General features: G+C 36.1%; 2 protein-coding genes across 4 annotated transcripts in view; both read left to right on the top strand.

Moving 5' to 3' along the window:
* LOC136821334 (fibropellin-1-like) overlaps positions 1-23,659 on the top strand; it is a 35,812-nt gene extending 12,153 nt beyond the window's left edge. For 2 of the 3 annotated variants that reach the window (XM_067077569.1, XM_067077570.1), the window contains 19 exons: positions 9,187-9,324; positions 9,891-9,998; positions 10,616-10,732; positions 11,091-11,201; positions 11,737-11,853; positions 12,456-12,566; positions 13,144-13,251; positions 14,125-14,262; positions 14,932-15,027; positions 15,693-15,827; positions 16,175-16,285; positions 16,671-16,781; positions 17,484-17,606; positions 18,110-18,247; positions 18,764-18,877; positions 19,406-19,519; positions 19,843-19,941; positions 20,547-20,642; positions 22,559-23,659. In XM_067077569.1, the coding sequence (XP_066933670.1) occupies positions 9,187-9,324; positions 9,891-9,998; positions 10,616-10,732; positions 11,091-11,201; positions 11,737-11,853; positions 12,456-12,566; positions 13,144-13,251; positions 14,125-14,262; positions 14,932-15,027; positions 15,693-15,827; positions 16,175-16,285; positions 16,671-16,781; positions 17,484-17,606; positions 18,110-18,247; positions 18,764-18,877; positions 19,406-19,519; positions 19,843-19,941; positions 20,547-20,642; positions 22,559-23,637 (3,164 nt within the window). In that variant the 3' untranslated portion in view covers positions 23,638-23,659. Of the gene's footprint in view, positions 1-9,186; positions 9,325-9,890; positions 9,999-10,615; positions 10,733-11,090; positions 11,202-11,736; positions 11,854-12,455; positions 12,567-13,143; positions 13,252-14,124; positions 14,263-14,931; positions 15,028-15,692; positions 15,828-16,174; positions 16,286-16,670; positions 16,782-17,483; positions 17,607-18,109; positions 18,248-18,763; positions 18,878-19,405; positions 19,520-19,842; positions 19,942-20,546; positions 20,643-22,225; positions 22,372-22,558 lie in introns of all 3 variants that reach the window. The other variant, XM_067077571.1, reaches the window with a different exon arrangement.
* LOC136821350 (protein slit-like) lies at positions 265-1,797 on the top strand. Its single transcript, XM_067077588.1, has one exon. It carries the CDS (start codon positions 265-267, stop codon positions 1,768-1,770), a length of 1,506 nt encoding a protein of 501 aa, XP_066933689.1. The 3' UTR covers positions 1,771-1,797.
* Positions 23,660-26,392: the final 2,733 nt, after the last annotated feature.

The raw sequence follows: 26,392 nt of genomic DNA, 5'->3' as shown, positions 1-26,392 counted from the left end.
AAAGGATTTTGATAATTTGTACCTTAAATTTCGGAGGTAGATTCACCAGAACAATCAACGGATTTTTGATGGGATCACAGGTTTAATAATATGATATTATCTTGGGGAGAACAGGAAAAATCTTGGTAGGTTTTACATCTTAAGGAAAACGGTTCGTATCTTTGGGCTGTAAGGCAACTTTGAGTTGGTAAGGAACCTTGGGAATTGTAATTTTTAATATTTCTAGAGACGAATAAAGAATAAAAAAAGTAAAAATTATTCATTATGGACAAGAAAATGATTTATATACTAGTCTTGGCGAGTTTTGCTATAAGTCTTGTAAAAAGCGAAACAAAATGTCCAAAAGAATGTGTATGTAATGATAATGGGGAGGTTTATTGCAATGACGAGGAAATCACCGATGAAAGACTTGCGGAGATTGTCAAAGAGATGAATCCAATGAAAGTTACGCTCTTGACCCTTGACCAAAATCATATTAATAATTTCCAAGCTGAAAGCTTTAGTAATTTTACCAAACTTGAATTGCTCAGTCTCTCACAAAATTCATTGGTCAAATTACCTGCTAACATATCACTCTTTATTCCAAGTATCTATTTGCTATATGTTAATGACAACAACATCAGCATCATTAAACAAAAAGACTTTGAAGGGTATCAATCAATTAAATATCTATACATTCACGAGAATGACATAGAAAATCTTGAACCAAACGTTTTTAATAACCTTCCTAATCTAGTAGCCTTGGATTTATCGGGTAACAGATTAAAGACTCTTAAAAACGGAATACTGGATAATTTAAAAACACTCGATCGAATAATTCTTGATAACAATGAAATTGCGACTATTGAAAATGGGGTATTTAGTAGTATCCCAAAATTAAAGAGAATATACCTCAGCCATAACAAACTAAACTCAATCACACCTGGTATGTTTGTCTTCAAGGATTTCGCACATTCACAGCTACATTTGCAATACAACGGATTGTCATCCATTGATATTGAAGATGGTGCTTTCAACGTGAAAGATTTGAACTTGGAGAGGAACAATATAACATCAGTACGAAAAGAATGGTTTGTATCTATTCCTAGCCGGATAAACTTAAAGTACAACCCGTTGACGTGTAATTGTGTTCTCTATGATACATTAAACCGTTTTCATAAGGAAGGGTTAGATGTTGAAAATATTGAAGGTTTTTGCGATATCAACGGTGTTTCTTTGAAAGTATTTCACGCTGAAAATAAACTAAATTGTTCTTCTTGCTCTGTGAACAAGTGTCAAAACAATGAAAAATGTCAAGTTATCGATCAGTTCAATTACAATTGTTCTTGCGAAGAAAAGTACCATGGGGAATTCTGCCAATTTGAGAATGCGTGTTTTGAAAACCCATGTCAACAAAATGGAAGGTGCCTGAACGTTGAAAACACTTTCAAATGTAATTGTACTTCAGGATATCATGGAGAGAACTGTGAAATGAAAGATGAATGCCATTTTGGTAACCCCTGTCAGAATAATGGAACGTGTCGGAGGAATGGTAACAAATCAATGAAATACACGTGTGAATGCAATGGAGGTTTTACAGGTCCCAGATGCCAGTTGACCCTTGATGAAGATGAAGACGGGTCACTTGGACTGGATATTGGTTACATCATCTTAATAGTGTTGTTGGTAATGACTTGTGTTGGTTTAATAGTTGGGGTGCTTGTGTTTTTCAGAAGACGAAGAAAGTCAGAGAAAGGAACCATTAATGAAATGACCATGTCTGGTAAATAAGAACCCTCGCTGAATGACGTATGTATGATTGACCAGAGATTTGGGAAAAGAGGATAAGAATTGCGCTATTCAGCTATAGAAATATAGGCTAGGGAACCTTTTGTTCTATTGAAATATCTGCGCCCGATCGATTGTTTTAGTTCTGAGCCAATCGGAGCGCTTGATTATTCTATGTGCACAAGACTAGAAGTACAAACAAAAAATGGTAGCCGTGGTTGATATCGAAAGTGAAATAAAAATATTTCTACTATCGGGGATTTTGGTATTTTTTATAAGCACTTTTCATTTTGGACAGGGCGGATACAGTATAAGTCGAGCCAAAAAGTTTCAGTTTTAGCCAAAATACTTTCCTCAAGGAATGCTCGAACCAATGTCACAGATTATATTGTAGAAATAGAAATAATTACTATTAAAGATTTAAAATTTATTGCATTCAAACACAAACGAAGCTGGTAAAACTAATATAGTTTTCATTACTTCTCGGGCTAAAGTGTTTTGACAACCATATAAAAAGAGCTAGCTTGGTTGAATATTAAAACAATGAAGGAGAAGGAAAGAAAAAAACAGGACTAAAACAATGGCAATTCATGATATCAATGACAAGAAATCAAAAATATCATGAATTTTTTTGTAAGAACTTTTTGAAGTTTACACAAGAAAGCGAAAAATAATAGCAATATAATACAAAACAGTAGCAAAAATAATAATAATAAACTGGTTAAAAATTTCTGGACTAATTTGATTCTTGTTATGTCAGTTTTATTTGTCTTATTGCTTCCAAAAAGTTACTTAAATAATTGCAAGAAAATTAATTACAATAAGAAAACTTTGACTTGATCCTTCCTCACTAAAAGCACCTTGGAAAATAAACATATATAATGTGAAACAGTGTATGAAAAATCGGTCACTCTTGGATTTAGGGGGGCTCACTAATTTTAATAGAAGTGTGATTCTAAGTTAAAAAGCAATTTACCCTTTCAAATGAAATTTTAGAGAAAAAAAGTATGAATATAACCAGACTGCTCATCAATGCTCAAGAAAAGAGTATTTCATAAGATGAATAATTATATAATGTGATGCATGAAAATAGTCCAGTGTCCAAACTGGAATTTCTATTAAAAGCATTTTTGATATATATATATGGTTGGTTCATATCTTGTAATTGTAGTCCAGCCTCATTCTGGTGTCTTGTTTGGGACTATTTGCGTAATCAAGCAAGAAATCCTGGTGAAACAGGGATAAAAATACCCCAATCCAACTGCAAACAAACCATGACATCAGATTCCATTGTTGTTTCCTTTGAGTTAAATTATGCTTTTCACCCGTCCATCTTATTAGCAGAATTTGTTAGTGTTTGCAAAGATATTGAACCTTGTACTTGACAAATTCAGACAAATTTTAAGCCAATTCTCATTGTATACCAACCACGTGAAGATATACAAAATAATTCATGGATAAGTAAGTAACTATCTAGGTTACTGGGCAGTATGATGGTAACTAACCTGAAAGTATATAACAATGAAAATGGGAATTAGGATTTTTGCAGCAAGCTATCATGAACAAATACAGAACACAAACAACAAATCTTAATTCCACCGACCATTGACAAAAACCAGTGAAATAAACCTTATATAACTGGACAATCTATTAAACCGGTCAGAGCCAATCTATTAATCGGTCAGAGCCAATCTATTAACCGGTCAGAGCCAATCTATTAACCGGTCAGAGCCAATCTACTAACTGGTCAGAGCCAATCTACTAACCAGTCAGAACCAATCTAATAACCGGTCAGAGCCAATCTATTAATCGGTCAGAGCCAATCTATTAACCGGTCAGAGCCAATCTATATTAACCGGTCAGAGCCAATCTACTAACTGGTCAGAGCCAATCTACTAACCAGTCAGAGCCAATCTACTAACCAGTCAGAGCCAATCTACTAACCAGTCAGAGCCAATCTATTAATCGGTCAGAGCCAATCTATTAACCGGTCAGAGCCAATCTACTAACCGGTCAGAGCCAATCTACTAACCGGTCAGAGCAAATCTACTAACCGGTCGGAGCAAATCTACTAACCGGTCGGAGCCAAACCGGTCAGAGTCATAGTTTTATAAATTACATAAGTAAAAATATTAGAACTTTGATTGCAATTTTCTGTTACATACAAAAACTTGAAATTTCAACCCAAAAAAATGTTTTTCCTCAGTAGAAGCTAAAAAGGCATCAAGGATAATTCAGTATACTTACCAAATCTAAAATCCATTGTCCATTGCCATCAAGCAAGTTTTGCTAGGATAACATTATTTTTTCATTCAAAACTAGGAAAAAAAAACAACATTTTTAGTCGATTTTGCCTATCTTCCCATCTTCAATCAAAATGCTAAGAAAGTTTAAAGATTTGCCATGTAAAACTAAGCTATAGGTTGTCATTTAATCAACCTTACTGCTACCCATAAAAATTATGTTTGCAACACAAAAAAAATTAATTTTATTCAACTTAACAAACAAAAAATACACTTTTTAATACAATTTTTCAGCTATCTTTGAAGGATGTGCCAAAAAGATCTAGAAGGTGCCAATAAAAACCAAAGCTAGGCTAGTCACCTACAACCTTTTGCCAACCCAAACCACTTTATTTTGACTCTGAAAGACTTTCCAGTAAGGCAAACTAGCTAAAAATAAAAAGGTCCCATTTCACATCAAATTTTAGCATGCCTGCTTCCGCCATCTTTTTCTCAAAAAATAAAGCATGCAACAGCAGATTTTTTTGTCAGTGGAAACCCCAAAAGGGGAGTTTCTAAACATCGACCAGAAATGGCGACCACGACCAGCGACCACGACCGGCGACCAGATAAAGTTGGGTTATCGAGTTTTTCCTCTTTCTCCACCGTAGAGTCTTTCTCTTATGATCATTTATTTATCGAATTGAAGAGTAAAGCTCACCCCTGTCTCACCTACAGTGATTATAAAGCCACGTGCAAAACGCTCTTGGAGCTTGAATAGAGTGTCAATTTCTATCCTTTTGTATTTTCGGCATCAAATTAATTAGTGACAAAATTTGTGCTGGAATTTATTTAGGAAGCTTTATATTTGATCATCAGATCATTATTTTGTCAAAATAAGTCATTTTGACAATGTAAGGACAATAGAATAATTGATGAGATTGAAATCTCTAAAAGTGGCCTTCCCAGCTTTTTCCTACTGACAATTTCTATCTATTCATACTAAAGGCATCTCATTCGGTACAATTAAAATATTTGGTGTAATAAAGTTTACAGACATCACACTTAATTGCTCTGTCAATATTTTTGTCAAAAAGTGTCACTTTGTCTAGAAAATGACTGGTAACGTTAAAAGTCACTTTTAGTATTCTCTAGCTAGAGTAATTCTCAGCCACGTGCTCAGTGGTTAATTTGAAAGCCACATCAGGACTCAATTTGGATGTTCTCTACGGTGGAGAGAGCAGGTAAACTCGATAACCCAAATTTATCTGGTCGCCGGTCGTGGTCGCTGGTCGTGGTCGCCGTTTCTGGTCGATGTTTAGAAACTCCCCCCCAAAAGATCGTTATTTGCTTTTCAGTTGTTTATATAAGTAGGAAACCCCTCCAAAGGAGTAAATTCAGACAGTTATTCTTGAACTGTTATAATACTGCACATAACGCCATTTTTTTCGCAGTACCTTCTTGGCCAAGTTGTTCCCTAGCCTAGCGACTTCAGACGACGCCGAATTCAATGATCAACAATGAGAAAACAGCGAGCGGCAGCGGTGATTCTTATCCTCTTTTCCCAAATCTCTGGATTGACAGTATTGATTATAATAAATCTTTCCGTTTGAACTACTATTTAATGTCATTTAATGCAAGTATGTAAGTAATATGCTACGGATATAAGTAAGCGTACGACTATGTTCTGCCTTCAAAGGTACTTTTTTTATTTTAATTCCACTAAGGGCCGTAAAAAGTAAAACCCCGCTATAGGTACTAATTAATGTTTTCGGCTGTTTACCTTGACTTTTGACCCAGAAATTTCAGATTTTTAAAAATCGGACGGCACACATTCGTCTTTCTCCAATTCTTGTACCTCACAGCGGAAATTTGTTTTAGTAACATTTTCCCAGCACCAATTTATACTATATTAAAAAAACTGTATACGATTGAAAATATATATTTAACCTCAATAACAAGAAGTACTTCATTGAACCCCCGCTAAAGTGCTTGACTCTTGTTTTTTTTTATTATTCTTTATACGATCAAATAAGTTGTTGAATTTGGAAAGAAATGTTACTGATAGCCGTTACTTCTGTTAGAATGGCATCTCATCTGAAGCAAAATTTAGTCTACAAATATTAGCAAGTTGTGTTCATCTCATAGATATCTTCTTAGATAAAGTTTTTTTTTTTTTTTTTTTTTTTTTTGTCATCTCTTTTATTAACAAAATAATGGTATGTAATGGTTTGTTTATGGCATACTAAACGCTGCTGTACAAAACTGCCTTTTTAATGAAATAGTTTGGCGAAAGGGAATCGGGCTAATATTCCCGAACCGGAACGCGGATATCGCGCTCGGCTCTCGAGCATGGCGCGTTTGCGGCAACGCAACGGAACCCGACGACGTCGGCGGTGACCCCGGGAAGAGTTCTCTTTTCTTGTTAACCATTCGTCGACCATGGAATCTGTTTGCCAGGAGATATGGTCTTGCAATAGGTAAAGCCCTGCACTTCTTGCAGAGTCCGGTGCGTCGCCAGTCACACGACAAGTTTTTGAAATGTGGCAAATTTCTAATTTGGCTTGCTCAGAGTGGTTAATAACTACTTGTGGTTTAAATAGGGAATTTCCCAACAAAAAAGGAATTTCCCTTAATTCGACTCCCTGAGGTAATAAAAAAAGACATATAGAGCTTTGAAAATGGGTAATCAGATCAAAACAAATCCGGAAAAGTGTTTGATAAAACAATTGAAATACAGTCAAGCTAAGAATGTTACCGGTACACCATTTAACCGGAACTAAAATACTGAAAAACGCGCGCAAAATTATGAGATGTTTGCCCAACTTCCTTATGCGTGAAGCTATGAATGCCATCCTCGGATGCTTTAGGCTTCCTGCGGTGGCAATTAGCTTTGGCTAATTGAAATCCGAACGGAAATTTGATCTAATTATTAACAAGATTTTTGGACCTACCTCCGGGTGCCCCGGTGGAGGTTCTATAAATTAACCCATGTCCGTCCGTTCGTTCGTCCGTCCGTCTGTTACCAGCTTTTCTCAGGATTGGCTCATTAGTTTTTTCTGATTTTTTGCACAATGATGCAAAATGGCAATGCCCAGAACGTGACGGAGCCTGATTTTTGAGAAAAAATTTATTTGGGCAAATTTGGGCCAAAAACTAGGGTTTTTTGGACTTTGTGCAAAATCCTGTCATTACTTTTTTCAGATTTTTTGTACTAAGATGGAGGGCAAGATTCTCTAAAGAATGGCTGAAGTGGTTTTTCCCGGAAAGTTCTTATTCGCCTTAAAAAACGGATTTTCGTATTTTGGGGGAAATTCCCTTTAACCAAATAAGAAAATATAGCTTTTCTCAATGTTGACTCGTTATTTTTTTCTGATTTTTTGCACAATGATGCAAAATGGCAATGCCTAAAATGTGTCGGAGCCCGATTTTCGAAAAAAAATATATTTGGGCAAATTTGGGCCAAAAACTGCCTAAAAATAGGGTTTTTTGGACTTTGTGCAAAATTCTGTCATTACTTTTTTCTGATTTTTTGTACAAAGATGGAGGGCAAGATTCTCTAAAGAATGGCTGAAGTGGTTTTTCCCGGAAAATTCTTATTCGCCTTAAAAAACGGATTTTCGTATATTGGGGAAATTCCCTTTAACCAAATAAGAAAATATAGCTTTTCTCAAAGTTGACTCATTATTTTTTTTTTGATTTTTTGCACAATGATGCAAAATGGCAATGCCTAAAATGTGACGGAGCCCAATTTTCGAAAAAAAATATATTTGGGCAAATTTGGGCCAAAAACTACCTAAAAATAGGGTTTTTTAGACTTTGTGCAAAATCCTGTCATTACTTTTTTCTGATTTTTTGTACAAAGATGGAGGGCAAGATTCTTTAAAGAATGGCTGAAGTGTTTTTTGCTGGAAAATTCTTATTCGCCTTAAAAGACGGATTTTCGTATTTTGGGGAAATTCCCTTCAACCAAATAAGAAAATATAGCTTTTCTCAATGTTGACTCATAATTTTTTTCTGATTTTTTGCACAATGATGCAAAATGACAATGCCCAAAATGTGACGGAGCCAGATTTTAAGGAAAATTTTTTGGGCAAATTTGGGCCAAAAACAGCTTAAAAGGTTTTTTGGGTCTGAATGGTTTAAGTGATTTTCGTATTTGAGGACATTCCTTTTTACCATTTTACATTATTCAAGACACAAGCTTTATTTTTCCATTCTGAATTTTTGTACAATAATTGTCACTTTTTTCTTATTTTCATCTGATGTTAATCATTAGGTAGGTCCATTCAGCATGTTGCTTGTTGATTTAATTTTTTCTTTATTTTGGTTGAGAATAATTAGTTCGAATTATATAATTTCGATTTGACGACATCCTAGCCTGGAGATCCATGCTATGATTTCTTATTCTATATACTGATGGCGAAATATATAGCATGGTATGGGCTGACAGTTTGAATTTCCCATATCCTAATAACGGTTGAAAACACAGCCAATCGAATCCTGTTATTGTTTCACTGGTCACACTTTCTTAAAGAAAGCGCAACTTATGAAATTTGGTTTTTATTTTAGTAAGTGAGGACAGCGCTAAATTCGAATTTCCCACTGTAATTTTTTTGAGTCCAAAATCGGACTCACAGCTCTGACCCGTCAATTATTCATCAGATTAAAAAAAAATACGCAGACGGGTTCCTGTCTAACGACATCCCTGTCTGTAGTTTTGAAGTGGTCTTTTGCTCTGTCGCCATCGTTCCTGTCCGCTAGTTGGAAGTAACCGCCAGATTTTAAGTTAAGAATAAGATTTTATTTGGTTAAAATTATTTTTTCTGCTAAACAGAGTTGCCCACCTTTAGAGCTTGCCCTCCATAATTCTGACACATAATTCCCCAAAAAATGTATGATCTAAATTATTACAAGTGTTTTCTCTTTATCTGCCGAGAGTGCTTGATGATATGATATCAGTGCTTGTTCAAATTAAAAGAAAGAACTGATGATTTGGAATTCCGCTTATTTTTGACGGATTTTCGTCTACCCCTATGGAATTCCACTGCATTTCAAACCTTACCCCCTTGAAATGGAAATGGACCTCCTCAACAGGGGGTGCACGATTTTTTTCTGGAAAAGCCCAATAATAAATCAAAGTCTCTTTCTTTTAATTATGATCTAAATTATAATGTTTACATTTCCGATTTTATAGATGGATTTGTGGATGGTGGATTCTTACAGAAAGAGGCGGGCCAAGTTAAGATGCCTGGTGCGCATCATATTGTACGAAAACCTATTCATCTGACTGACCCACATTCAACTACTTCCTACCAAACTGTCGTCGATCACGGTCAGTATATTAATCGAAACGCTTCAATAGGTCATTTCACGAAGAATTGATTGGGCCTGGCATGTCGTTTGTTAGAGACAAAACATTCAAAATTTTAAACCAATAGAAAATCGTTATCAGGGTGCGGTGGTTCTGATTACACGTGATTTCTTTTGAAAATTCAAGAAGTTGATTTTTTTTTGTTTAGAATTTCGTTTTTTTTATTGCGATCTTGCCAAATGCTTCTAGTTTACCTCACTGGTATCGGCGTCAGCAAAAATTATCAGAAGTTAAAAGTTAGTCAGTAGACCCTAGTCTACTCTATCACTTTTTAACCAGAAATAAAAGCCCACCAGTGGGATATTCCAGAAATAGCCTGTAGTATGTGGAGGAGGTTTGACGTCCATTGTGGTCTATAAAATTAAAAAATCCGTTTGGTCCGTTTTTTTGAGTGAAAAATCCAAGTTGGTCACCTTTCCTGAAAAAGAACCTTAACAAAGGGTGCACATTTTTTCTAGAATAGTCCATTCCTAAACTTTTCTAAATCCTCGAATAAACTATTTTTATCTCCACCATATTTTTTGTAGGGGAAGTGCATGAGCATCCATGCTTAAACGGTGGTGTTTATATATCAATGGTACACGGAACATATCAATGTATCTGTCCTGTTGGATATATTGGAAAAACATGTCAAGGTTTGTCAAGTAATTGTTTCACTTTTTATGTTTGCTGCCCCTGGTGGTAAAGATGCGTGCCTTAAGGGTCGGGTTTTTCACCTTCCAAAGTCTATCTAAGGTTTCGTAAAGACACCCTAGTCTCTTTAAGGGTCACCTTTTTTTCTACAAGTTAGGGTTAAAAGGATTCGGTGATAATAACGTGAGATGAACGTTGAAATAACGTTAAAAGTGTGTTAACTAGACTAGCAAGCGTCTTCCTTTCCTCTGGGACACAGGAACACGGGAATAGTGTAGTGCTTATAAAGAGTTCTTATAAAAAAGTATATTGCCACGAGAGAATGGTTTTGAAAACAATTGTATTCAACAAACGTAGTTAGCCCATACGAGCGGAAGCTGCAGCGAAATACTACGACGTGGTTTGCAATTTTATTTATCCGGATGGAGATATACTGTTCTATCCATGCAAGACTTCTTTCCTTTCTTTTAAAATTTTATCAAACATCTCTAGATTACTTTTTGAAGCTAAGGCAAACTCGAACACAATCCCCAAGTGTAGGCTGAAACTATTTTGGTGAAAAATTATTTTGGAAGGCAGTGAAAATCATAAGAAATGTACCATTTTTCTTTTTCTTCAGAAAAGAATTATTGTCACCCATGTCCATGTAAGAACAAAGGAGATTGCACGCAAACAAAAGAAGAACCTTTCTATAAATGCCGATGTAAACGAGGTTTCTATGGAATCGACTGCGAAGGTAAGATCAAAACTCGTTGTACTAGAAGGAACGTTCGGAGGCTTTTTTTTAAAACTAGTAAAATTTTGTTGGGCTTCAATTGTTCTAATTTTCTTACTTGAAGCTTTGAAAGAACTTAAAAAGTATTCTTTAGCCGGACTTCCGAAATTTAAGGCAGGAATCGTATTAAAATTACATGAAGATCTTTTACAGTGGAAGAAATAATATCGAAGGGGTTGTTAAGTCGAAAATTTTCCGTCCAAAGGGCCTTTGTCAATAAAATTCCAGGGGGTACATGAAAATTTGTCAAAAATCTCGGCGATTAACTTTTCAACAGGTTTGAATCGAAAAAATTATCATCTTTTATTGACACTTTCAGCCAAAGACCCATGTTATCCAAATCCTTGTCGAAACCAGGGCGTATGTACACATGATGGAACCATTGCTAGTTGTGTTTGCCCTAGACGATTCCGTGGTAAACGGTGTGAAAGTAAGTCAACATTTCCGTGAATTTCAATACCTTTATTATTTTTTAGTTCTTGTAATACACAGCTTTTCTTTTGTGTCGAGAAATAAATCATTAAACCTTTTCCATGTCGAATCGATGTCGGATATACCCGAAATGGGATATATGAAAGAATAAGCCTCTCCTGTAACCACTATTTTGATTTTGAAAACTGTTTAATCGCCATTTTTGTTCAAAGTTGACAGAATTTCATTTGGCTTCGTGGTTCAACAGAAGGAAAAAGAAAACTTTTTGCCAAATAGATCAAATGTCAAAATTTTAAAGAAAAAGAACGGTCTAAACTATACAACAAACATTTAATCACTTCTAAGTAAATAAGTAAGTTTGCGATCGCAGTCGAGGGCAACCCGAAGGCTTCCTTTTCTCTAGCTGCAAAAATGTTTAATGTTGGACCTTTCAATTTTGTAAAAACATAAAAAGGATTAAACATCACTTTTCCATGTGTCATGTGTAATACTTTCCAACAATGCACTATGAAAAATATCTATTTCTTACCCAGCTTTAAACAACTGTGACCCAGACCCTTGTGCTAACGGTGGTCGTTGCGTGGAGCTCAAAGGAGAAGGGAAATTCCAATGTGAATGTCTACCTATGTACCGTGGTGCTCTATGTAGAAGTAAGTACCGTGGATTCCCTCTAATTCGATTCGATTCCCCTGAATTGGATTCTCATCGAATAAAGGAGCGTATCGAATAGCAGGGCTTTTATGAATGTTTCTTATTGACGGTTGCTTTCAATACTATCGAATAATGGAGCACATTGAATAGTAGAACGTCGAATTAGAGAGCGTCAACTGTGTCATCTTTTTACAATAAACCCTTGATGCACAGTTCTTGGATCCAGTACTCGATAGAGTGTTAGAGCACTTTTACCCGAACAACTGTTATCTAGCACTATGCTATGACAGGCTTCTTGAGTTTCTGTCTACCCAGTTTTCCTTACATAGCATTGTTTGACCCAAGAAAGGTACATTCACTTTCCAAGTAAATCGCAGCATCAAGTGGGAATCGAACGCTGACCTCTTGAACAGTAAAGATTATTGTGTCATGAATGATTATGTTTCGGTTTCGGAATTATGCGAGATTGTTCTGAAAGGAAAATTATCATTTTCCTGTATTTGCTATAAAATAGGTATTCTCATTTAAAAGCTCATCTTGACTGAGTAATAACCGCTCCCTTATCTTTTAAATTGAAACACCTATTCTCTTTTTTTTGAAGAACGAAGTTTTTGTTTCACAAACCCATGTCGTAACGGTGGCACTTGCCGAGAAGGAGAAGAACATTTTGTATGCGATTGTCCAAAAGGCTTCAGTGGTCCTGCTTGTGCTGGTAAGATGTCATTCGAAAGAGAATGATGATGATTTCATTCATTCATAAAATCCACTTTTTTATGTCCTTGGCTGTTTTACATTTCCCCGTAGTCAGAGAACCTCTACTAAAGTCCGTAATCGGTCAGTTAGCCGTTTCCGTAACTGAGAAGCCATCGTTGGCTAATACCATACTGATTTCACTTTTGATGTTCCGAGGCGGGGTAGGATTTTTATAGCAGATCTTTCAATTTTGATGAAATCAACACAGCGCAACCTGGTTGCTTTAAGATTTTTGCTCCGCGTGCAAATCAAGGTTTACGAAAGATAACATCATCTAGTCGGCTGTTAAGCTAGACAACGGCAGCCCGATCCAGTCAAGTAGGTAGCAAGAAATAAAGGTTAGGTCAAAGGCACCAGTGGTTCGTGGTTCGTGTTTCGTGTTTCAAATCCCCGCTCCTTCCAATGTTCCGTTCAGTTCATAGCTTGCCGTGGACTCTGTAAAAACAATCAAAGGCTGCATAAAAGTCCTAAATTACTGGGCTATCACGTAAAATATCAACTCTATCAACTGCAAATGAATATTTTTCTCCATCTAGACCGTATGTGTCAACCGAACCCTTGTATGAACGGAGGAACATGCGTTGAAGATGGAGATCGTTTCAAATGTGTTTGTTTACCGTGGACTACTGGTAACCTCTGTGAAGGTGAGATAAAGGTCTTTGAATTTCCTTACTAATTGATGATAGCTTAAAGGACAAAATTTAGGCCTATTTTGATGAAGTTTTTCCCGACGATAAAAAAGTTTTTTCAGTTAACTTCAAGGGAGTAGTAACTAGCATTGCAAGTTCTTTCATATCAATTGGATTTTTAACTTGTGACAGTCAAAAATCACAAGGCTCAAAAGCCATTAATTTTCATTCAAATTACAGCTCAAGGATGGACCACACCTCTTTTATTTAGACCGGGGGTAAATCACTCAAAAGAATCATGTCTACTCAGGCGGGTCGGTACTAAAATCTCAGACATCATTTTGTTTAGTGGCGTGTTTGTATACCCAAAAAAACTCAAAATTCCTTTTATTTCCACCAAAGATCCAGTATCCAGGCAGAAAATTGAATGTTTTTCAGAATTCTTTGCAATTTTTCAAAATAGAATTTAAAATTTCCTAGGTTCAAATGTCTTCAATATTTGCTCAATTCATAAGATAGCATTGTTTAAAATTATCAATTCGTGCAAAAAATGAATTTTATGTCGAAAAAATCAGCTTTTGAGAAAAATGTTCGTGAGAAGGCAAGTATGTTCATGGTTTGTCCTAACAAGATCAAAAGAGGATGGTACTAAAATACCATTTCTTTAATGGAGTGATGATATGCAAAAAGATCTCTCTTCTTTAATACACGTATGTCTGAAAGTTTAGTACCGACCCCTGGAATACCTTTTGATAAAACATCGAAAACGCAAATAAAAATAAAAAGAATCAAAAAATTCCAAAATCAAAATTACAAAATCTAAGGAAAATCAAAACGGCAAAGTATTAACGTTATTCTTTATTTTTTTTATTTTTTTATCTCCCATAGAAACACGGCCCTGTTTAACAAACCCGTGTATGCATGGTGGTCGTTGTATCGATTCATTCTCTGGATTTCATTGGTCATTTGGTCCAATGCAGTATTATTGCACGTGTAAAAGACCCTTTAAAGGGCTCAACTGTGAACGTAAGGAACCCTTCTTTGCTCTTTGATTTGGACCCGTGGGACACTCGATTAAATGACGACCGTATGTGTGGCCCAAAATTAGAACTTTAAAATCAGACCCTTGCAGTGTAGCCAAATTTAGTCAAATTTTAGTAAATTTGTCATTAGTCAGATTTTACAAATTTTACACCCTTAAACTGCACACTTTCTCATCTTTGCTCATTTCGACCCTTAGTGCACTTTGGGAAGCGTGGAAAAAGGACTCATAAGAGCTGCACTTACGGTCGGCATTTACCTTAAGCACTCCCGCCCCGGGGATTTAGGGTGTTTGAAGGTGTTTGAACATTATCGCTATAAGTGAGCTGGAAACGAGTTCTACTTGTTCGAATGATGTCATTCAGTGACATTTTGTGTGCCGTTATTATGCCCTAGCAAACTCAAGCTCAATTCCTATGAAACCTTTGGGTGGAATTTTTTGTGCGAATCGGAGATCTAAAATTTTTGCAATGATAATATTTTGCGAATCGGCCTGTTTTTTATCTATTTTGTTTTTCATTTTCCTATGGATTTTTGGCAAAAATCTGGATTTTTGATTTTTCGCGAGTACTAAATTTCGCGAAAATTACTCTACGCGAAATCTAACCCACTTTAGATATTAATTTTTTGATGATTTTGATTTTTCGTTACCAGACCACAGTTGTCAGAACTGTCATAAGAATGCGCATTGTGAAGTTGATCGGTGTGTATGTGATGAAGGTTTTGAAGGGAATGGCGAACAATGTAGAAGTAAGTATTCGTTGTAATCAGGGCTCTTATATTCGTGGTATTCATAACGTAATGTTTTACAGAGGCACCAAAAGAGACCCGTCAGTTAGCACTAATTTTGAATTTGAACAATAAAACTAGTGGCAAACGCCTGTGCTATTTTTGACTGCTTACATTAAAACATTACGTAATGAATATCATGAATTTTGCTGTGAACGGAAGAATTAACTAGCCAAAGACCGAACAAAATTGCTTTCACAGCTACCCAAAATTGCCTGAATTTGCCAAGAATTGAGAATTTGCTCGAGTTAATTATTCATCCACCGGTCTTGCAAGATTAATTTTGCTGCCAACCGGGATTAGCGAGTGGTAACTTTTATCATCTTTAGATCTTTTAAAACCATCAACTCATGAAATCATAACATTTGAGTTACTTCAATTTTAGCTTAATATACAAATCGCAGACCAGACAAGATCAAAAAATATTCATGATTTTCATAACGTTTCTACGAAACCATCGCAGATTTGCAAGTAGTGGCAAAGTTAAGCTAGAGAAAAAATACTCAAAATTGCAACTGGCAACAACCAGGATGTAAAAAGCATTACTTATGAATACCATGAATTGTATATTTAGTATAAACATTATACTACACGTTATAAATTATAATCTTCTATCAATATTTTAGAAATGGACGACACGTGCCGACCCAACCCCTGCCTGAACAAAGGTATTTGTATCCCAGTGGCTGACTATTGTCAAGGCAACACGTGTGGATTCAAGTGCGCATGTCCAGCACCTTATTTACCACCGCTTTGTAAACGTAAGTCCAATTCATTTTTAGATATCCATTCTAGCCTGACTTTTAGACACAACAATGGTGTTGATAGTCACAAAGTCAAGGACTTTTAGACACACACTATTATGTTGACAGTCACAAAGTCAACAATTTCCGGAGCGACAATTTTTGCTTATTCGAAGGAAGACTGTATTGATAAACCTTTTACGGCCTAAAGACTCACGTAAAGTGTAAGTACTGAAATTGCCATTCTCGCCCAAACATTAAATTTTGAAAAACGTTAAAATACCCACCTAAAACTTTGAATGTATTGTGATGTTAATTGTATCTTGTCTTATTTTGACAATGATTTCGATTCTTCTTGCACACAGATAAGAACCCATGTGAACCTGACCCTTGTATGAACGGAGAATGTATCCCCTTACCTGAAGGTGAATACCGTTGCAATTGTGAAGTCGGATACAAAGGTGATCAGTGTTCAGGTAAGCGTATAATACACTTTACCAGAGTCTACTTTCACCAAAACTTTGCTTTAGATTGTTTCACAGTCCGCCTAAGCGAAAACTCCAAATTGAGAACTACCATACACTATCGGATCACTTTTAGTCGCACCACCCAGTCTATACAAAAAGCCTTAAGTTGGATCAAATGACGCTTTTCTCCGTTGATTTTTCTCCAGCAAAATTTGATTTCTTGACTGTCAATAGAAGAGACACTCTGAAAATTTTGCTGTTTCTAGGAAATGTTTTAGAGTTAAAAAAATGTTTTTCCTGAATCAAAAATCTTCATCCTTCTTCTTTTCATCTCCATCATATATAAGTCTATGAGAATAATTCCCTTCTTCTTTTATCTCCATCATAATTTTAGAACGGGACGCGTGTCATCCGAATCCATGCCAACATAATGGCGTTTGTAAGGATGACGGTGGCAAAGCATCTTGTGAATGTGTTGGCATGTGGAAAGGAAGTTTCTGCAAAGGTAATTATGAAAACCGACTTCCTACTCTGTCTATTCTAATTGTTAGAGTGGGCTAAAAACGGGAAGAAAGTTATAAAATCTTTGTTTGAAAAACATTAAAAGAAGCCATTGCATTAACATCAAAAGAAGGCAATGTATTGACTTTAGACAGCCAATTCTTTTACCCATTTTAATTCACCATTGAAATTAGACAGGGCTAAAAGTAAGCCGTTTAAACCAGAGCTAAATTATAAAAGCCTACTTTTCCAATTGGACGAAAGTAAGAGGGGGATTTCCTATGCAGGATTCGTGGGAAAAGCCAGGAGGAAAGAGTGGTGCCCTCCCCTACCTTTGGTAGATAGCTATCGAAAGGAAAGCTTTTGACTTGTTTCCAACTGCGCAAAACTTACTTACTTACTATGTAGGATTTGAAACCACTTGTTCCCTAGATGAGTATCGCGGTTCGAGTTGTTTTCTAACAAATGCTTGGTTAAAAGTAGCGAGAACCTAACCAAAAACCGAGAATTTTCATTCCGTTTCTTGGTGATTCCACTTTGATGATTTTCAAAAATAAAAAATAATTGTCAAAGTGGAACCCACAACGGAATGAAAAATCCCGGTTTTTGGTGAGGTACTCGCTGGTGTAGTAAAGACATTAAAGGCTAGATTAAAAGTAATATTTGCCACTGGAATTACTGACTTTTTCTTCACATTTGACACTAGAATGTGGATGTCCAACCAAAAGTTTGCATGGATCTCCACAGATGATGTGTTCACCACAAGGACAATGCATCTGTCAACATGGATACACTCCTGATATGAAAACTGGCGTTTGTGTCAAACAAGGTATATTTTTTAAGTCTCAGCTGATCCATACACAATGTCCTGACGTCCATATAGATGTTATATTATGAACGTTAAATTTAGATGTTTTTTACCATAATACGTGATTTTTATATTCCACCTAGCAATCTCAAACGAAATCGTGTAACGTTTCATTCCCATCATTTGGTTACACAGCATTTTTAAAGGAAAATAAGGAACAACTTTCTCCCCCTCCCGTACCACGCGAGCGCAAATTTGGCTTGGAGAATTCCGTTTTTTTAAGCATAAAAGGCGTGCCTCCTATAAAAAATATCTATAACTCTATATGAAAAAAAGGGTTTCAGTTTTATAGGGGCGGAAGTCAAACGTCGATATTGAGAGATTTGTCAAAGCAATGACTTCAGGAGTTAGACGCCGTTCGCCCTGGTAGTCTTCGATGCATTCTTTGGGGCAAGCTTTGATACCGAGCCCTGTTGCATAAACATTCCTCACAAATTCATATACATCCTTATTTATACACACAGTTGGCAATTACGAAGCATTGAAACCGTGTAGATCTTCTCCCTGTGAGCACGGTGGACGTTGTATTGACGTAAGCGATTCCGATTTCAGATGTGATTGCAAGCTAGGATATAGTGGAAAAGTTTGTCAGCACAAATCACGTAAATATTCATTCATTCCAATATCGATTTGTTCATCTTACTTATACATTTATTCGTTTGTTCATTTGATAATTTTTTAGTCATATCTACCCTGGCAATAGACCTTTTGCTAAGTTAGAATGTCATTAAAAACTCCAGTATAACAGTGACCTATTAATGCATAATTGTTTTTCTTTCTTATCATTGTTTTGATGCTAGAGTTATTAATTATTAAACATGACATCCTAACTAGCAAAAGGTCTATTTCGTTTCGAGCCTGCCTAGGAAATTTTAGATTAATTACGATAACCACACATGTATGTGTATCGTAGTTATGTAGTTAGGCATTCCATTTCGCACGTCCGAAATCCAGAAAGGGGCTTTAAAACAGGTTTTCGTAGGACACCCCTCAGATCATAGCAAATTTTTATATCATGTGATGCTTCTATCGACAAATAATTACCGCTCTAATCTCCTGCAGTTTTCGATTAAATCGAAGTTTATTTAATCAATACCATTTATCTCATTACTTTATAGCTTGTCAGCCAGGCCCATGTTTGAATGATGGCATCTGTTTGGAGAAAGATGGTAAATTCCTTGGATGTAAATGTCGCCCTGGATATTTACCACCAATGTGCATCAAACCAGAGCGTAAGAGATTTCATTTTATTACTCTTTGAGACATACTTTTCATTATGTTTTATCAATTTCTGCAGAATAAAAAATTATTGGGATATCTCTTAGTCGGCACATAGTGGGGGTAAAAAATTTAGTCACTTTTACCAAAATGTTGTCAATTCTCGTAATCGTCGTTCCCTAATCCGACTTTATTTTCCCCGACAACATTTTAAGTCGGATATCGACACTTTTTTTCTTTTATAAGAACAATTTTATAAGAACAATGAGGCTCGAAATCGCCAAAAAATAAGAACAATTTAAGAACAATGCTGAGAATGGAATTACTCAATTTCAAGCAATTTAGGGTAAAAGTAATGAAAATTGGATATAAATCCTAAAAAACTTTTCACCCTATAAATAATAACAGGATAAGAACAATTTGAGGCTCAAAGTGACAAAAAAATAAGAGCAGCCGAGCCTCATCAAAAATGTACTGGTTCATTTAAAAAAAAGAAAATTGTAATCTCAATTTCTTCTTTGATTTTTCTTTTCATCGTATAGTACAAGATGGACCATGTCGACCCAACCCTTGTTTACACGAAGGCGCATGCGTTATAAATGGTGACGCTTATGATTGTCATTGTCCTGAACGCTATACTGGTCCCAATTGTAATGGTAAGACTACATTTCTATATAAGAATAAACTATATAAGAGCATAACGCTTCGATTGACAAAATATGAAGTTAAGAAAATTTTCATGGAACATTGTTAATTTTTCTTGGAAAATTCAAAATTTAACTTTAGTGATGAACGGCTTATTCCTCTAAAGTCTGTGTCAAAAGTATGTGGACATCTTAGTTGTTTGACCTCTTTTCAGCCCCCATTCATGCAATGTTAGAAAGTTATACACCGTTGGAAAGCTATTTCCAAATGAAAATGTCAAAAACCAAATTGACCACATACCTTTGAGACAGACGATACTTTATTCTCTCCTTAGTTGATAAATGTGCGAAATGTGATCATAACGCTGAATGCATTCTGGGTAAATGTAAATGTCGTCCCGGATATATTGGAAATGGATACACTTGTGAAAGAGGTTGGTATCTACATTTGATTACACTTTTCTCTGGCTTTGAATAGACCAATGCAGCTTTTTGTTTTTTAGCACCGTTCGGTCTGTTACCCTTGAAAAATATTTCCCTTAGTTTTCGTTTATCGTGTAGCGTTCCGTACCATTGCATTAGTCTAACTAGTCGTAAAGGCCGGTCTCCAGTTTTGCGCGAAATGGGCGACAGTTTTTTTCTTAAATTTTTTTTGCCTGAAGAAAAGATTGCGTTATAAAAAAGTTTCGCGCGAACAAAAAAGTTTGAAGGAAGACAAGTTCTACTTTTTTCATCCATTACGTCACTTTCAACCTGTGGAAATGCTTCATTTTTCAACCGACCAATGACCTTACAAAAACGTCAAAAAGCTTTCGCTTATGTCGCGCGAAAGTGGAAACCGGCCTTAACAGGTTTTTTTACACCGTGAATATCACACTGAATGAATATTTAGACTGTGACGACAAACTACGATTCTATTCACCACGTATTTAGTGAGAACAAAAATAAACCATCTGGGAATCATTCAGGATCTTGGATGAAGACCGACTTTTCGTGGAATTCTTCGGTTTTGAATACAAAGTTTTTTCATGTTTTGTAGAAATGTGCGATGCAACATGCGTTGAATGGTCAACATGTATCAACGGACAATGTGTATGCAATCCTGGATACGCTCATGTCTCCAATAAGTGTGTTCGTAAGTAACCTGCTTTTTTTTTTTAAGGGGTAAAACAGAGGAACACAGAGGATATAGTATAGTCTATTTGATACCATTTAGATAATCGTCAACCGTCGCTTTGCATAAGATTTCACTTCCACTTTTTTACCGGAAAAAGACCAGAACTCCGGGTAGATAAAAAACAAGTTTCAGAAAGTTAGCCAGTTTTGTATGGGTGAACACAAGATTTTCCGTACCTTTAGAAACAAAACCTTTCCGATCCCATGGCGGCTGTCCCGGCAAAATAGCGGAAAAATCCTGGTAAAGTCAGGAGAATTTTAGCGGGGGAAAAGAAATCTTATGCAAAACGACGGAACGACTTTTAAATGAAAGCCCTTTCTTTCCACTATTGACAATTCGTGATATTCATGAGGTTTTATACAGAAACACCCAAAAATATCCCGGACGTTTACCACTGATTTTAGTGTTTAAATTCAAAAATAGTTGTAAATTCCAGGTCTTTTTCGGATGTGTCCGTATAAAATATTACGCCCTGAATATCACGAATAATGACTTGTAAAAAAAGCAATTACCTAAATGGTATTAGAAGGGCTATACAGTACTTGATAATTTGATTTATGTTTTACAGTCGGCGACCCTGAGTACCAATGCTTATTGGTGAAATAGCATTGAGTTTAAAGCCCATAGGGCTAGAGTAGAATCTTTTCTACCTTTCCCAGGCAAGACAAAGTGAAGCCACTTATTTCCCATCCACTGTAATCATGACAACGGATTGTATCTAACGGTTCCTTTGTTTTTGAAGACTGCATCTTTTGAAATCTAGGGATAGATTTTAGTTTCAATGCGGCATTTGTGTGAAAACAACGTGCGAGCGTTCTGGATGTGAAATAAGTTGTTTCCTTTCCCATCCGGGAGTCTCGAGTCTAGCCTTACGGGCTTCGAAGTCAATGTGCAATAGTTTATGATATAGTTTTCTCGATTGGTTTTGTCCTTGAAATTATTCTGTTTCATAAGTCGGAAAACTATCTGATGATTATTCCTGATCTTAAGCATAAAGATGAGGCGAGGGAAAAAATACGTTAGGCGCTGCTATTTGGAGGTGGTATCTTTGAAGTCTCAAGCTTGAACATTAATCGGTAGTTGACGGTACCGCCCTGACCTCTGAGCCCTGAGTCCGCAGTCTGTATGAAGACCCTGGTGTCTAGTCTACATTGTTGTAAGTTTTTTCAGCATTTTCTATTTTTCAAAAATATAACAATCAATTCGCTAAATTTGTGATCACGTCACCAAATACTCTTCTTTGGGTTGAATCAAAAAGTGAACAAAACAAACTAGTTTCAAGTTAGAAACTGGAGAGAACAAAAGGGAGACTCCAAGACCGGTTTTTCTACACAGACTATGGAGAAAGGTAAATCATCAAAAGGAAAGAAGAACGGGGAGAGTTCAGAGAGAGGGTATTTTGCATGGTCCATGTTCAACTTTACTAAAAGAAAACAGGACCTCTTCATAGCCTTTCTTAATCAAATAATTTTTCATAATCTACAACCCATGCACAATACACTTTTTCTCTGACACTCTTTTCTTCTTTCTCTTTTCCTTAGCAACGCCTAACATAGAGACGGCTGCCAGCAACGTAGTTGAGGATGCTGACGATGAAGAACAGTGCGCATGCGCTAAATGTCCTTGTCCAGCGGGAAGATCACACTTTGATTGATTGCATGTTATTGTTGTCGGGTGACTTTTTAAAGTACGGTTTGAAATTGATCAGTCTCTATATTTTAACCTTGACCTAACAAGAAACAAATTTGCGCTAAATACCTACCCCGCCTTGAATTGGATTTTGTACGGGATAATGGCCTTTTTAAACATTTGTTAACTTTAACAGTTCAAATTTCAACCTCTGCCTCACTCCAGTTTGATTTTTTTCTTCACAGCCAAGCCAGTGACGTCAGAAGAATCTGAGGTTTTCGAAAAGCAGAAAGAACATTCAGAACGCATCACTAGACCAATTGTCATCACAACGCCCATCCCACCCTCCCTAATACATACTACAGTGCACCCTAATCTTGTATTGACGACCATCCGGCCTGAACCTATAACTTTTACCACGACAACCGTCCGCCCGATTATCACAACTACAACTACTGCTATTCCAATTGAGCCGCCCGTTAATCCAAATCCTGATAACGATGGTGGTGGTGGTGGTGGTGGACCACCTGGATCAAACACGGGTGGTAATGGAGATGGTGGACCGCCTGGGTCGAATAATGGTGATGGCACGCCTCCGATCGGAGAAGGTGGTGGACCACCAGGGTCAAAACAACTTGGCCCCGATGAGGCAGCTTCGAAGCCGGCCGAATCACCTGTTAAGCCAGCTGAATCAGGCAGTAAAGCCCCGAAAGAGGAGAAACTCGACCACAAGGAAGACGAAACTTCTAGCAAGGAAAAGGAAAAGTTGAAAGTAGAGGCTGAAACAAAACTAGAAAGTCAACCCGATTCTCCGAAGAAAGTAGAAGAAAAAGAAAAGCCTAGCACAGAATCGGAATCATCAAAACCCGAAAGTAAGCCCGATTCTTCTAAAGAAAAGGATAAAACCAAACCTGAAAGTAAACCCGAAACCTCACCATCGAAAGAGAAGGAATCAGGCGGACCACCCGGCTCTAAAACAACCGAGCCACTTTCCCTCGAGAAGGAAAAACTTGAAATCGAGACTGAACTAGGAGAAGGACCCCCTGGAAGTAGCGAGGGACCTCCTGGAAGCAACGGCGGTCCTCCTGGAAGCTCATCTAGTTCAAGTAAATCAAAATCACAGTCTGGTTCAGGTCCGCCCGGTTCAAGAAGGGCGCTTGAGAGATCACGCCCTCTCATTCTTTATGATGAACAAGATGAGGAAGACAACGAATATGCTGATCACGTGATCAAATCCTTTCATCGGAGAAAGAAACTGGGTACTAGACAACATCATCATCATCATGGTGGACATAAGAAAAGCGCTTTCATTATCAAGTATTAGACATTTTTGGTTTACTATCAAAAGATGACGAATTCTAAAAAGATTAGGGGTGCGATGGCTCTTGTTGGATATCTTATTATTGGGAGTTCATTCGATCGATTTTTGCGACTCAAAAGATGCCCCGAGTTCCAATTTCATGACTTCCAATCGGTATAAACTAATTGTATGTCAGAGACATTGCTAAAAGGTGTTGAAACTTTCTAGCTTTTTTGATGATTTGTTGTGTATGAATACAAAAGAAAACCTTTTGGTAGGTAAACTTGTGGAATATTCAAATTGTTGAATAGTTGCTTAAATCTTCGAAAAGAACTTCAGGAACCCTCCAATTTTGTAGAACAGTTTTATCCGTCGTAAGCTTAAAACTAATTTAAATTTTTAAATATTTTTTAAATTTAAAAATAATTTTATTGATTTTTTAAGTGGTTGGCATGACTTAGATTTTAAATTGGACTAGTTCAATTAGCTTTGTCCTCATTATTTGACTAAAGATTAAAATTCGAACTAGTTCTCAAGGTCCGTCAAAAGGAAATCTTCGTAAAATGCTTTCGAATTCAAATCTTTATGTAAATCGAACAAATTAAGCTCCCGTTCTTTCGAGTTCGAATTAGCGATATTACTGTATATTAATTTACAATTTTTTTAGCGCTTTAATATTTTTAATGAAATATTGAAATAAATTAGATGCCTATTTTATGGCATATAAGTTCTTTCAGTACATTATGCAAAACGTATTTTTTGTAACATAGTAGTTAATTATTATTTTTTTGATAAAAACCTATAATATCCTGAAAACTAATACGCCCATTTAACTTCTGCTCTGAGAAAGAGCCTGCAAATGAATTTGACACCAATTTTTTGTGAATTTTTTTTGGTATTATATTTATTTGGCTTAAAGCGGTTTGTGTTTTCTGATTACAATATGTTCTCACGCTCCGCTTATAAGCCTAGAATTGGTAGTACTATCAGTAAATGAAATTCATACCTTTACCTAAATAAGGGATAATTTTAACATTAAAGAAAAATTAGTGATTTTGGATATAGAGAATTTTCCAACTTTTTATTTTGCTAAAATTGCCGAATTGAATTATTTAATAATCTTTGAATTAATGGATTTTTGAATAACTAACATGAATGTTTCCGATGTTTGAGTAAAAATGCCTGCAACTACCAAATTAAATTCCCATATTTTAAATACTTTACGCCAATTTAAATCTCTAAAAAAAGCTAATAAGTCCTAAGACCTATACAAATTCCCTTCTAAATTTTTCTCTTACCTGACAATAGATCTTGACATTAAATTTTTAGACTTATTCAAATACACCGTCAATCGCGTCAATCCAATTTTCCATTGTTTTGATTTTAGCGATCACGGAAAATTCACTCTCCTCCGTAAAAAAACGGTAGGTAAACATCTGGTTCTCATAAGGAAACATAGCAGAAAAACGGTAGGTAAAGAACTCCTTTTAATCATAACTTCTTTTCCTCTTGATGAATTTTTGTGAAATTTTCAGGAGAGACTTATAAAATTATCATTGATATCATGTTCAAATATCTAAATCATTCTCTTAAAAGGAGAGACAAAAATTCACAATGTTTACATTCCTCTAACCTTTCACAGTACTAAAGTGCGCATTTTTACCTACCATTTTTACCGGGCCTCTGCAATGGAGTACCGTGAAATGGCGAGACTCCTAAACGGTGTATTAGAAAATTGCCTTATCGCCATATTCGTGTGACTTAATACATAAAATCGGAATCTTTTTTTCTGATAGAGGATTCTTGCCATAAATATCGTGTAGCCCCAAATTAAAATTCCCACTAAAATTTCTTCATTTAAGATATTTTTACGCTACTTAAAATGATGGTTCAAAGTTGCCTAAAAGCTTAACTTTTAGATAATATTTTATGTAGTGCCATTTGAACACTATTTGAAAACAAGGTATCTTTCATGTCACTTTAAATCTGGCAGTCAAGAATTATGACCAAAAGTGTACACTATGGTTGAATAAGCTTTTCAGAGCTAGAATACACGTCAACCAGACCACACTCTGACACTGGTTAAGGAAGGTTTGACCATTAAAGACAGGTAGGGGTTTAAGAATACTTTATGGTACAATTTCATTGAGTGTTTCTGTCATAGACATTTTCGGTCCAGAAATCGGTCCTTTTAAGGGCTTTAATTTTTGAAAAGTTTGTCAAGTGCTTCGACACCTTTAATCCTCTCAAGTGATCCATGGTGTACGCGTAAACCACTGCGAAAGAAATTAACTTTTCATTCCCTCAGAATTCATCTCATTACATCTTATACAGCGTAAAAGAAAAGTGTCAAGGCATTTCGAGTTCAACGCAAGTAAACTTGTGCAGACTATGGAGTCATTTAAATTCCTGTCTATTACAGTGATGTGAGTGTTATATGATTGCCCCCGCAGGAGCGTAGCGACGAGGAGGCACTCATAGTTTCACGCATAGATATTGGACTGGAATCTCGAAATTTTGTTGCGTTTGTTTTGTCGCCCAAGCATCCCCGTAGTTAGTCTCTTCCGTAAATGTTCGGTTTTTTCTGGGACGGTAGTATACATATTTTCATATTCATATTACGTTATATGCTATTACCATTATTACATATTACAATTTTAGTTTTGATTTAGCTTTGAAAAGCTGAAGCGAGTGTTATAAATGCAAATCATAACAGTGTATGATATAACACGAATTACAATATTACTTGTGCAAATCAAAACAAACAAAATGGCAGACT

The sequence above is a fragment of the Clytia hemisphaerica genome, unplaced genomic scaffold (assembly GCF_902728285.1).
Source record: "Clytia hemisphaerica strain Z4C2 unplaced genomic scaffold, Clytia hemisphaerica genome assembly, whole genome shotgun sequence".
NCBI classification, from domain to species: domain Eukaryota; kingdom Metazoa; phylum Cnidaria; class Hydrozoa; order Leptothecata; family Clytiidae; genus Clytia; species Clytia hemisphaerica.
Note: the sequence above shows the minus strand (reverse complement) of the source record. Positions and strands in the feature narration are given on the sequence as shown.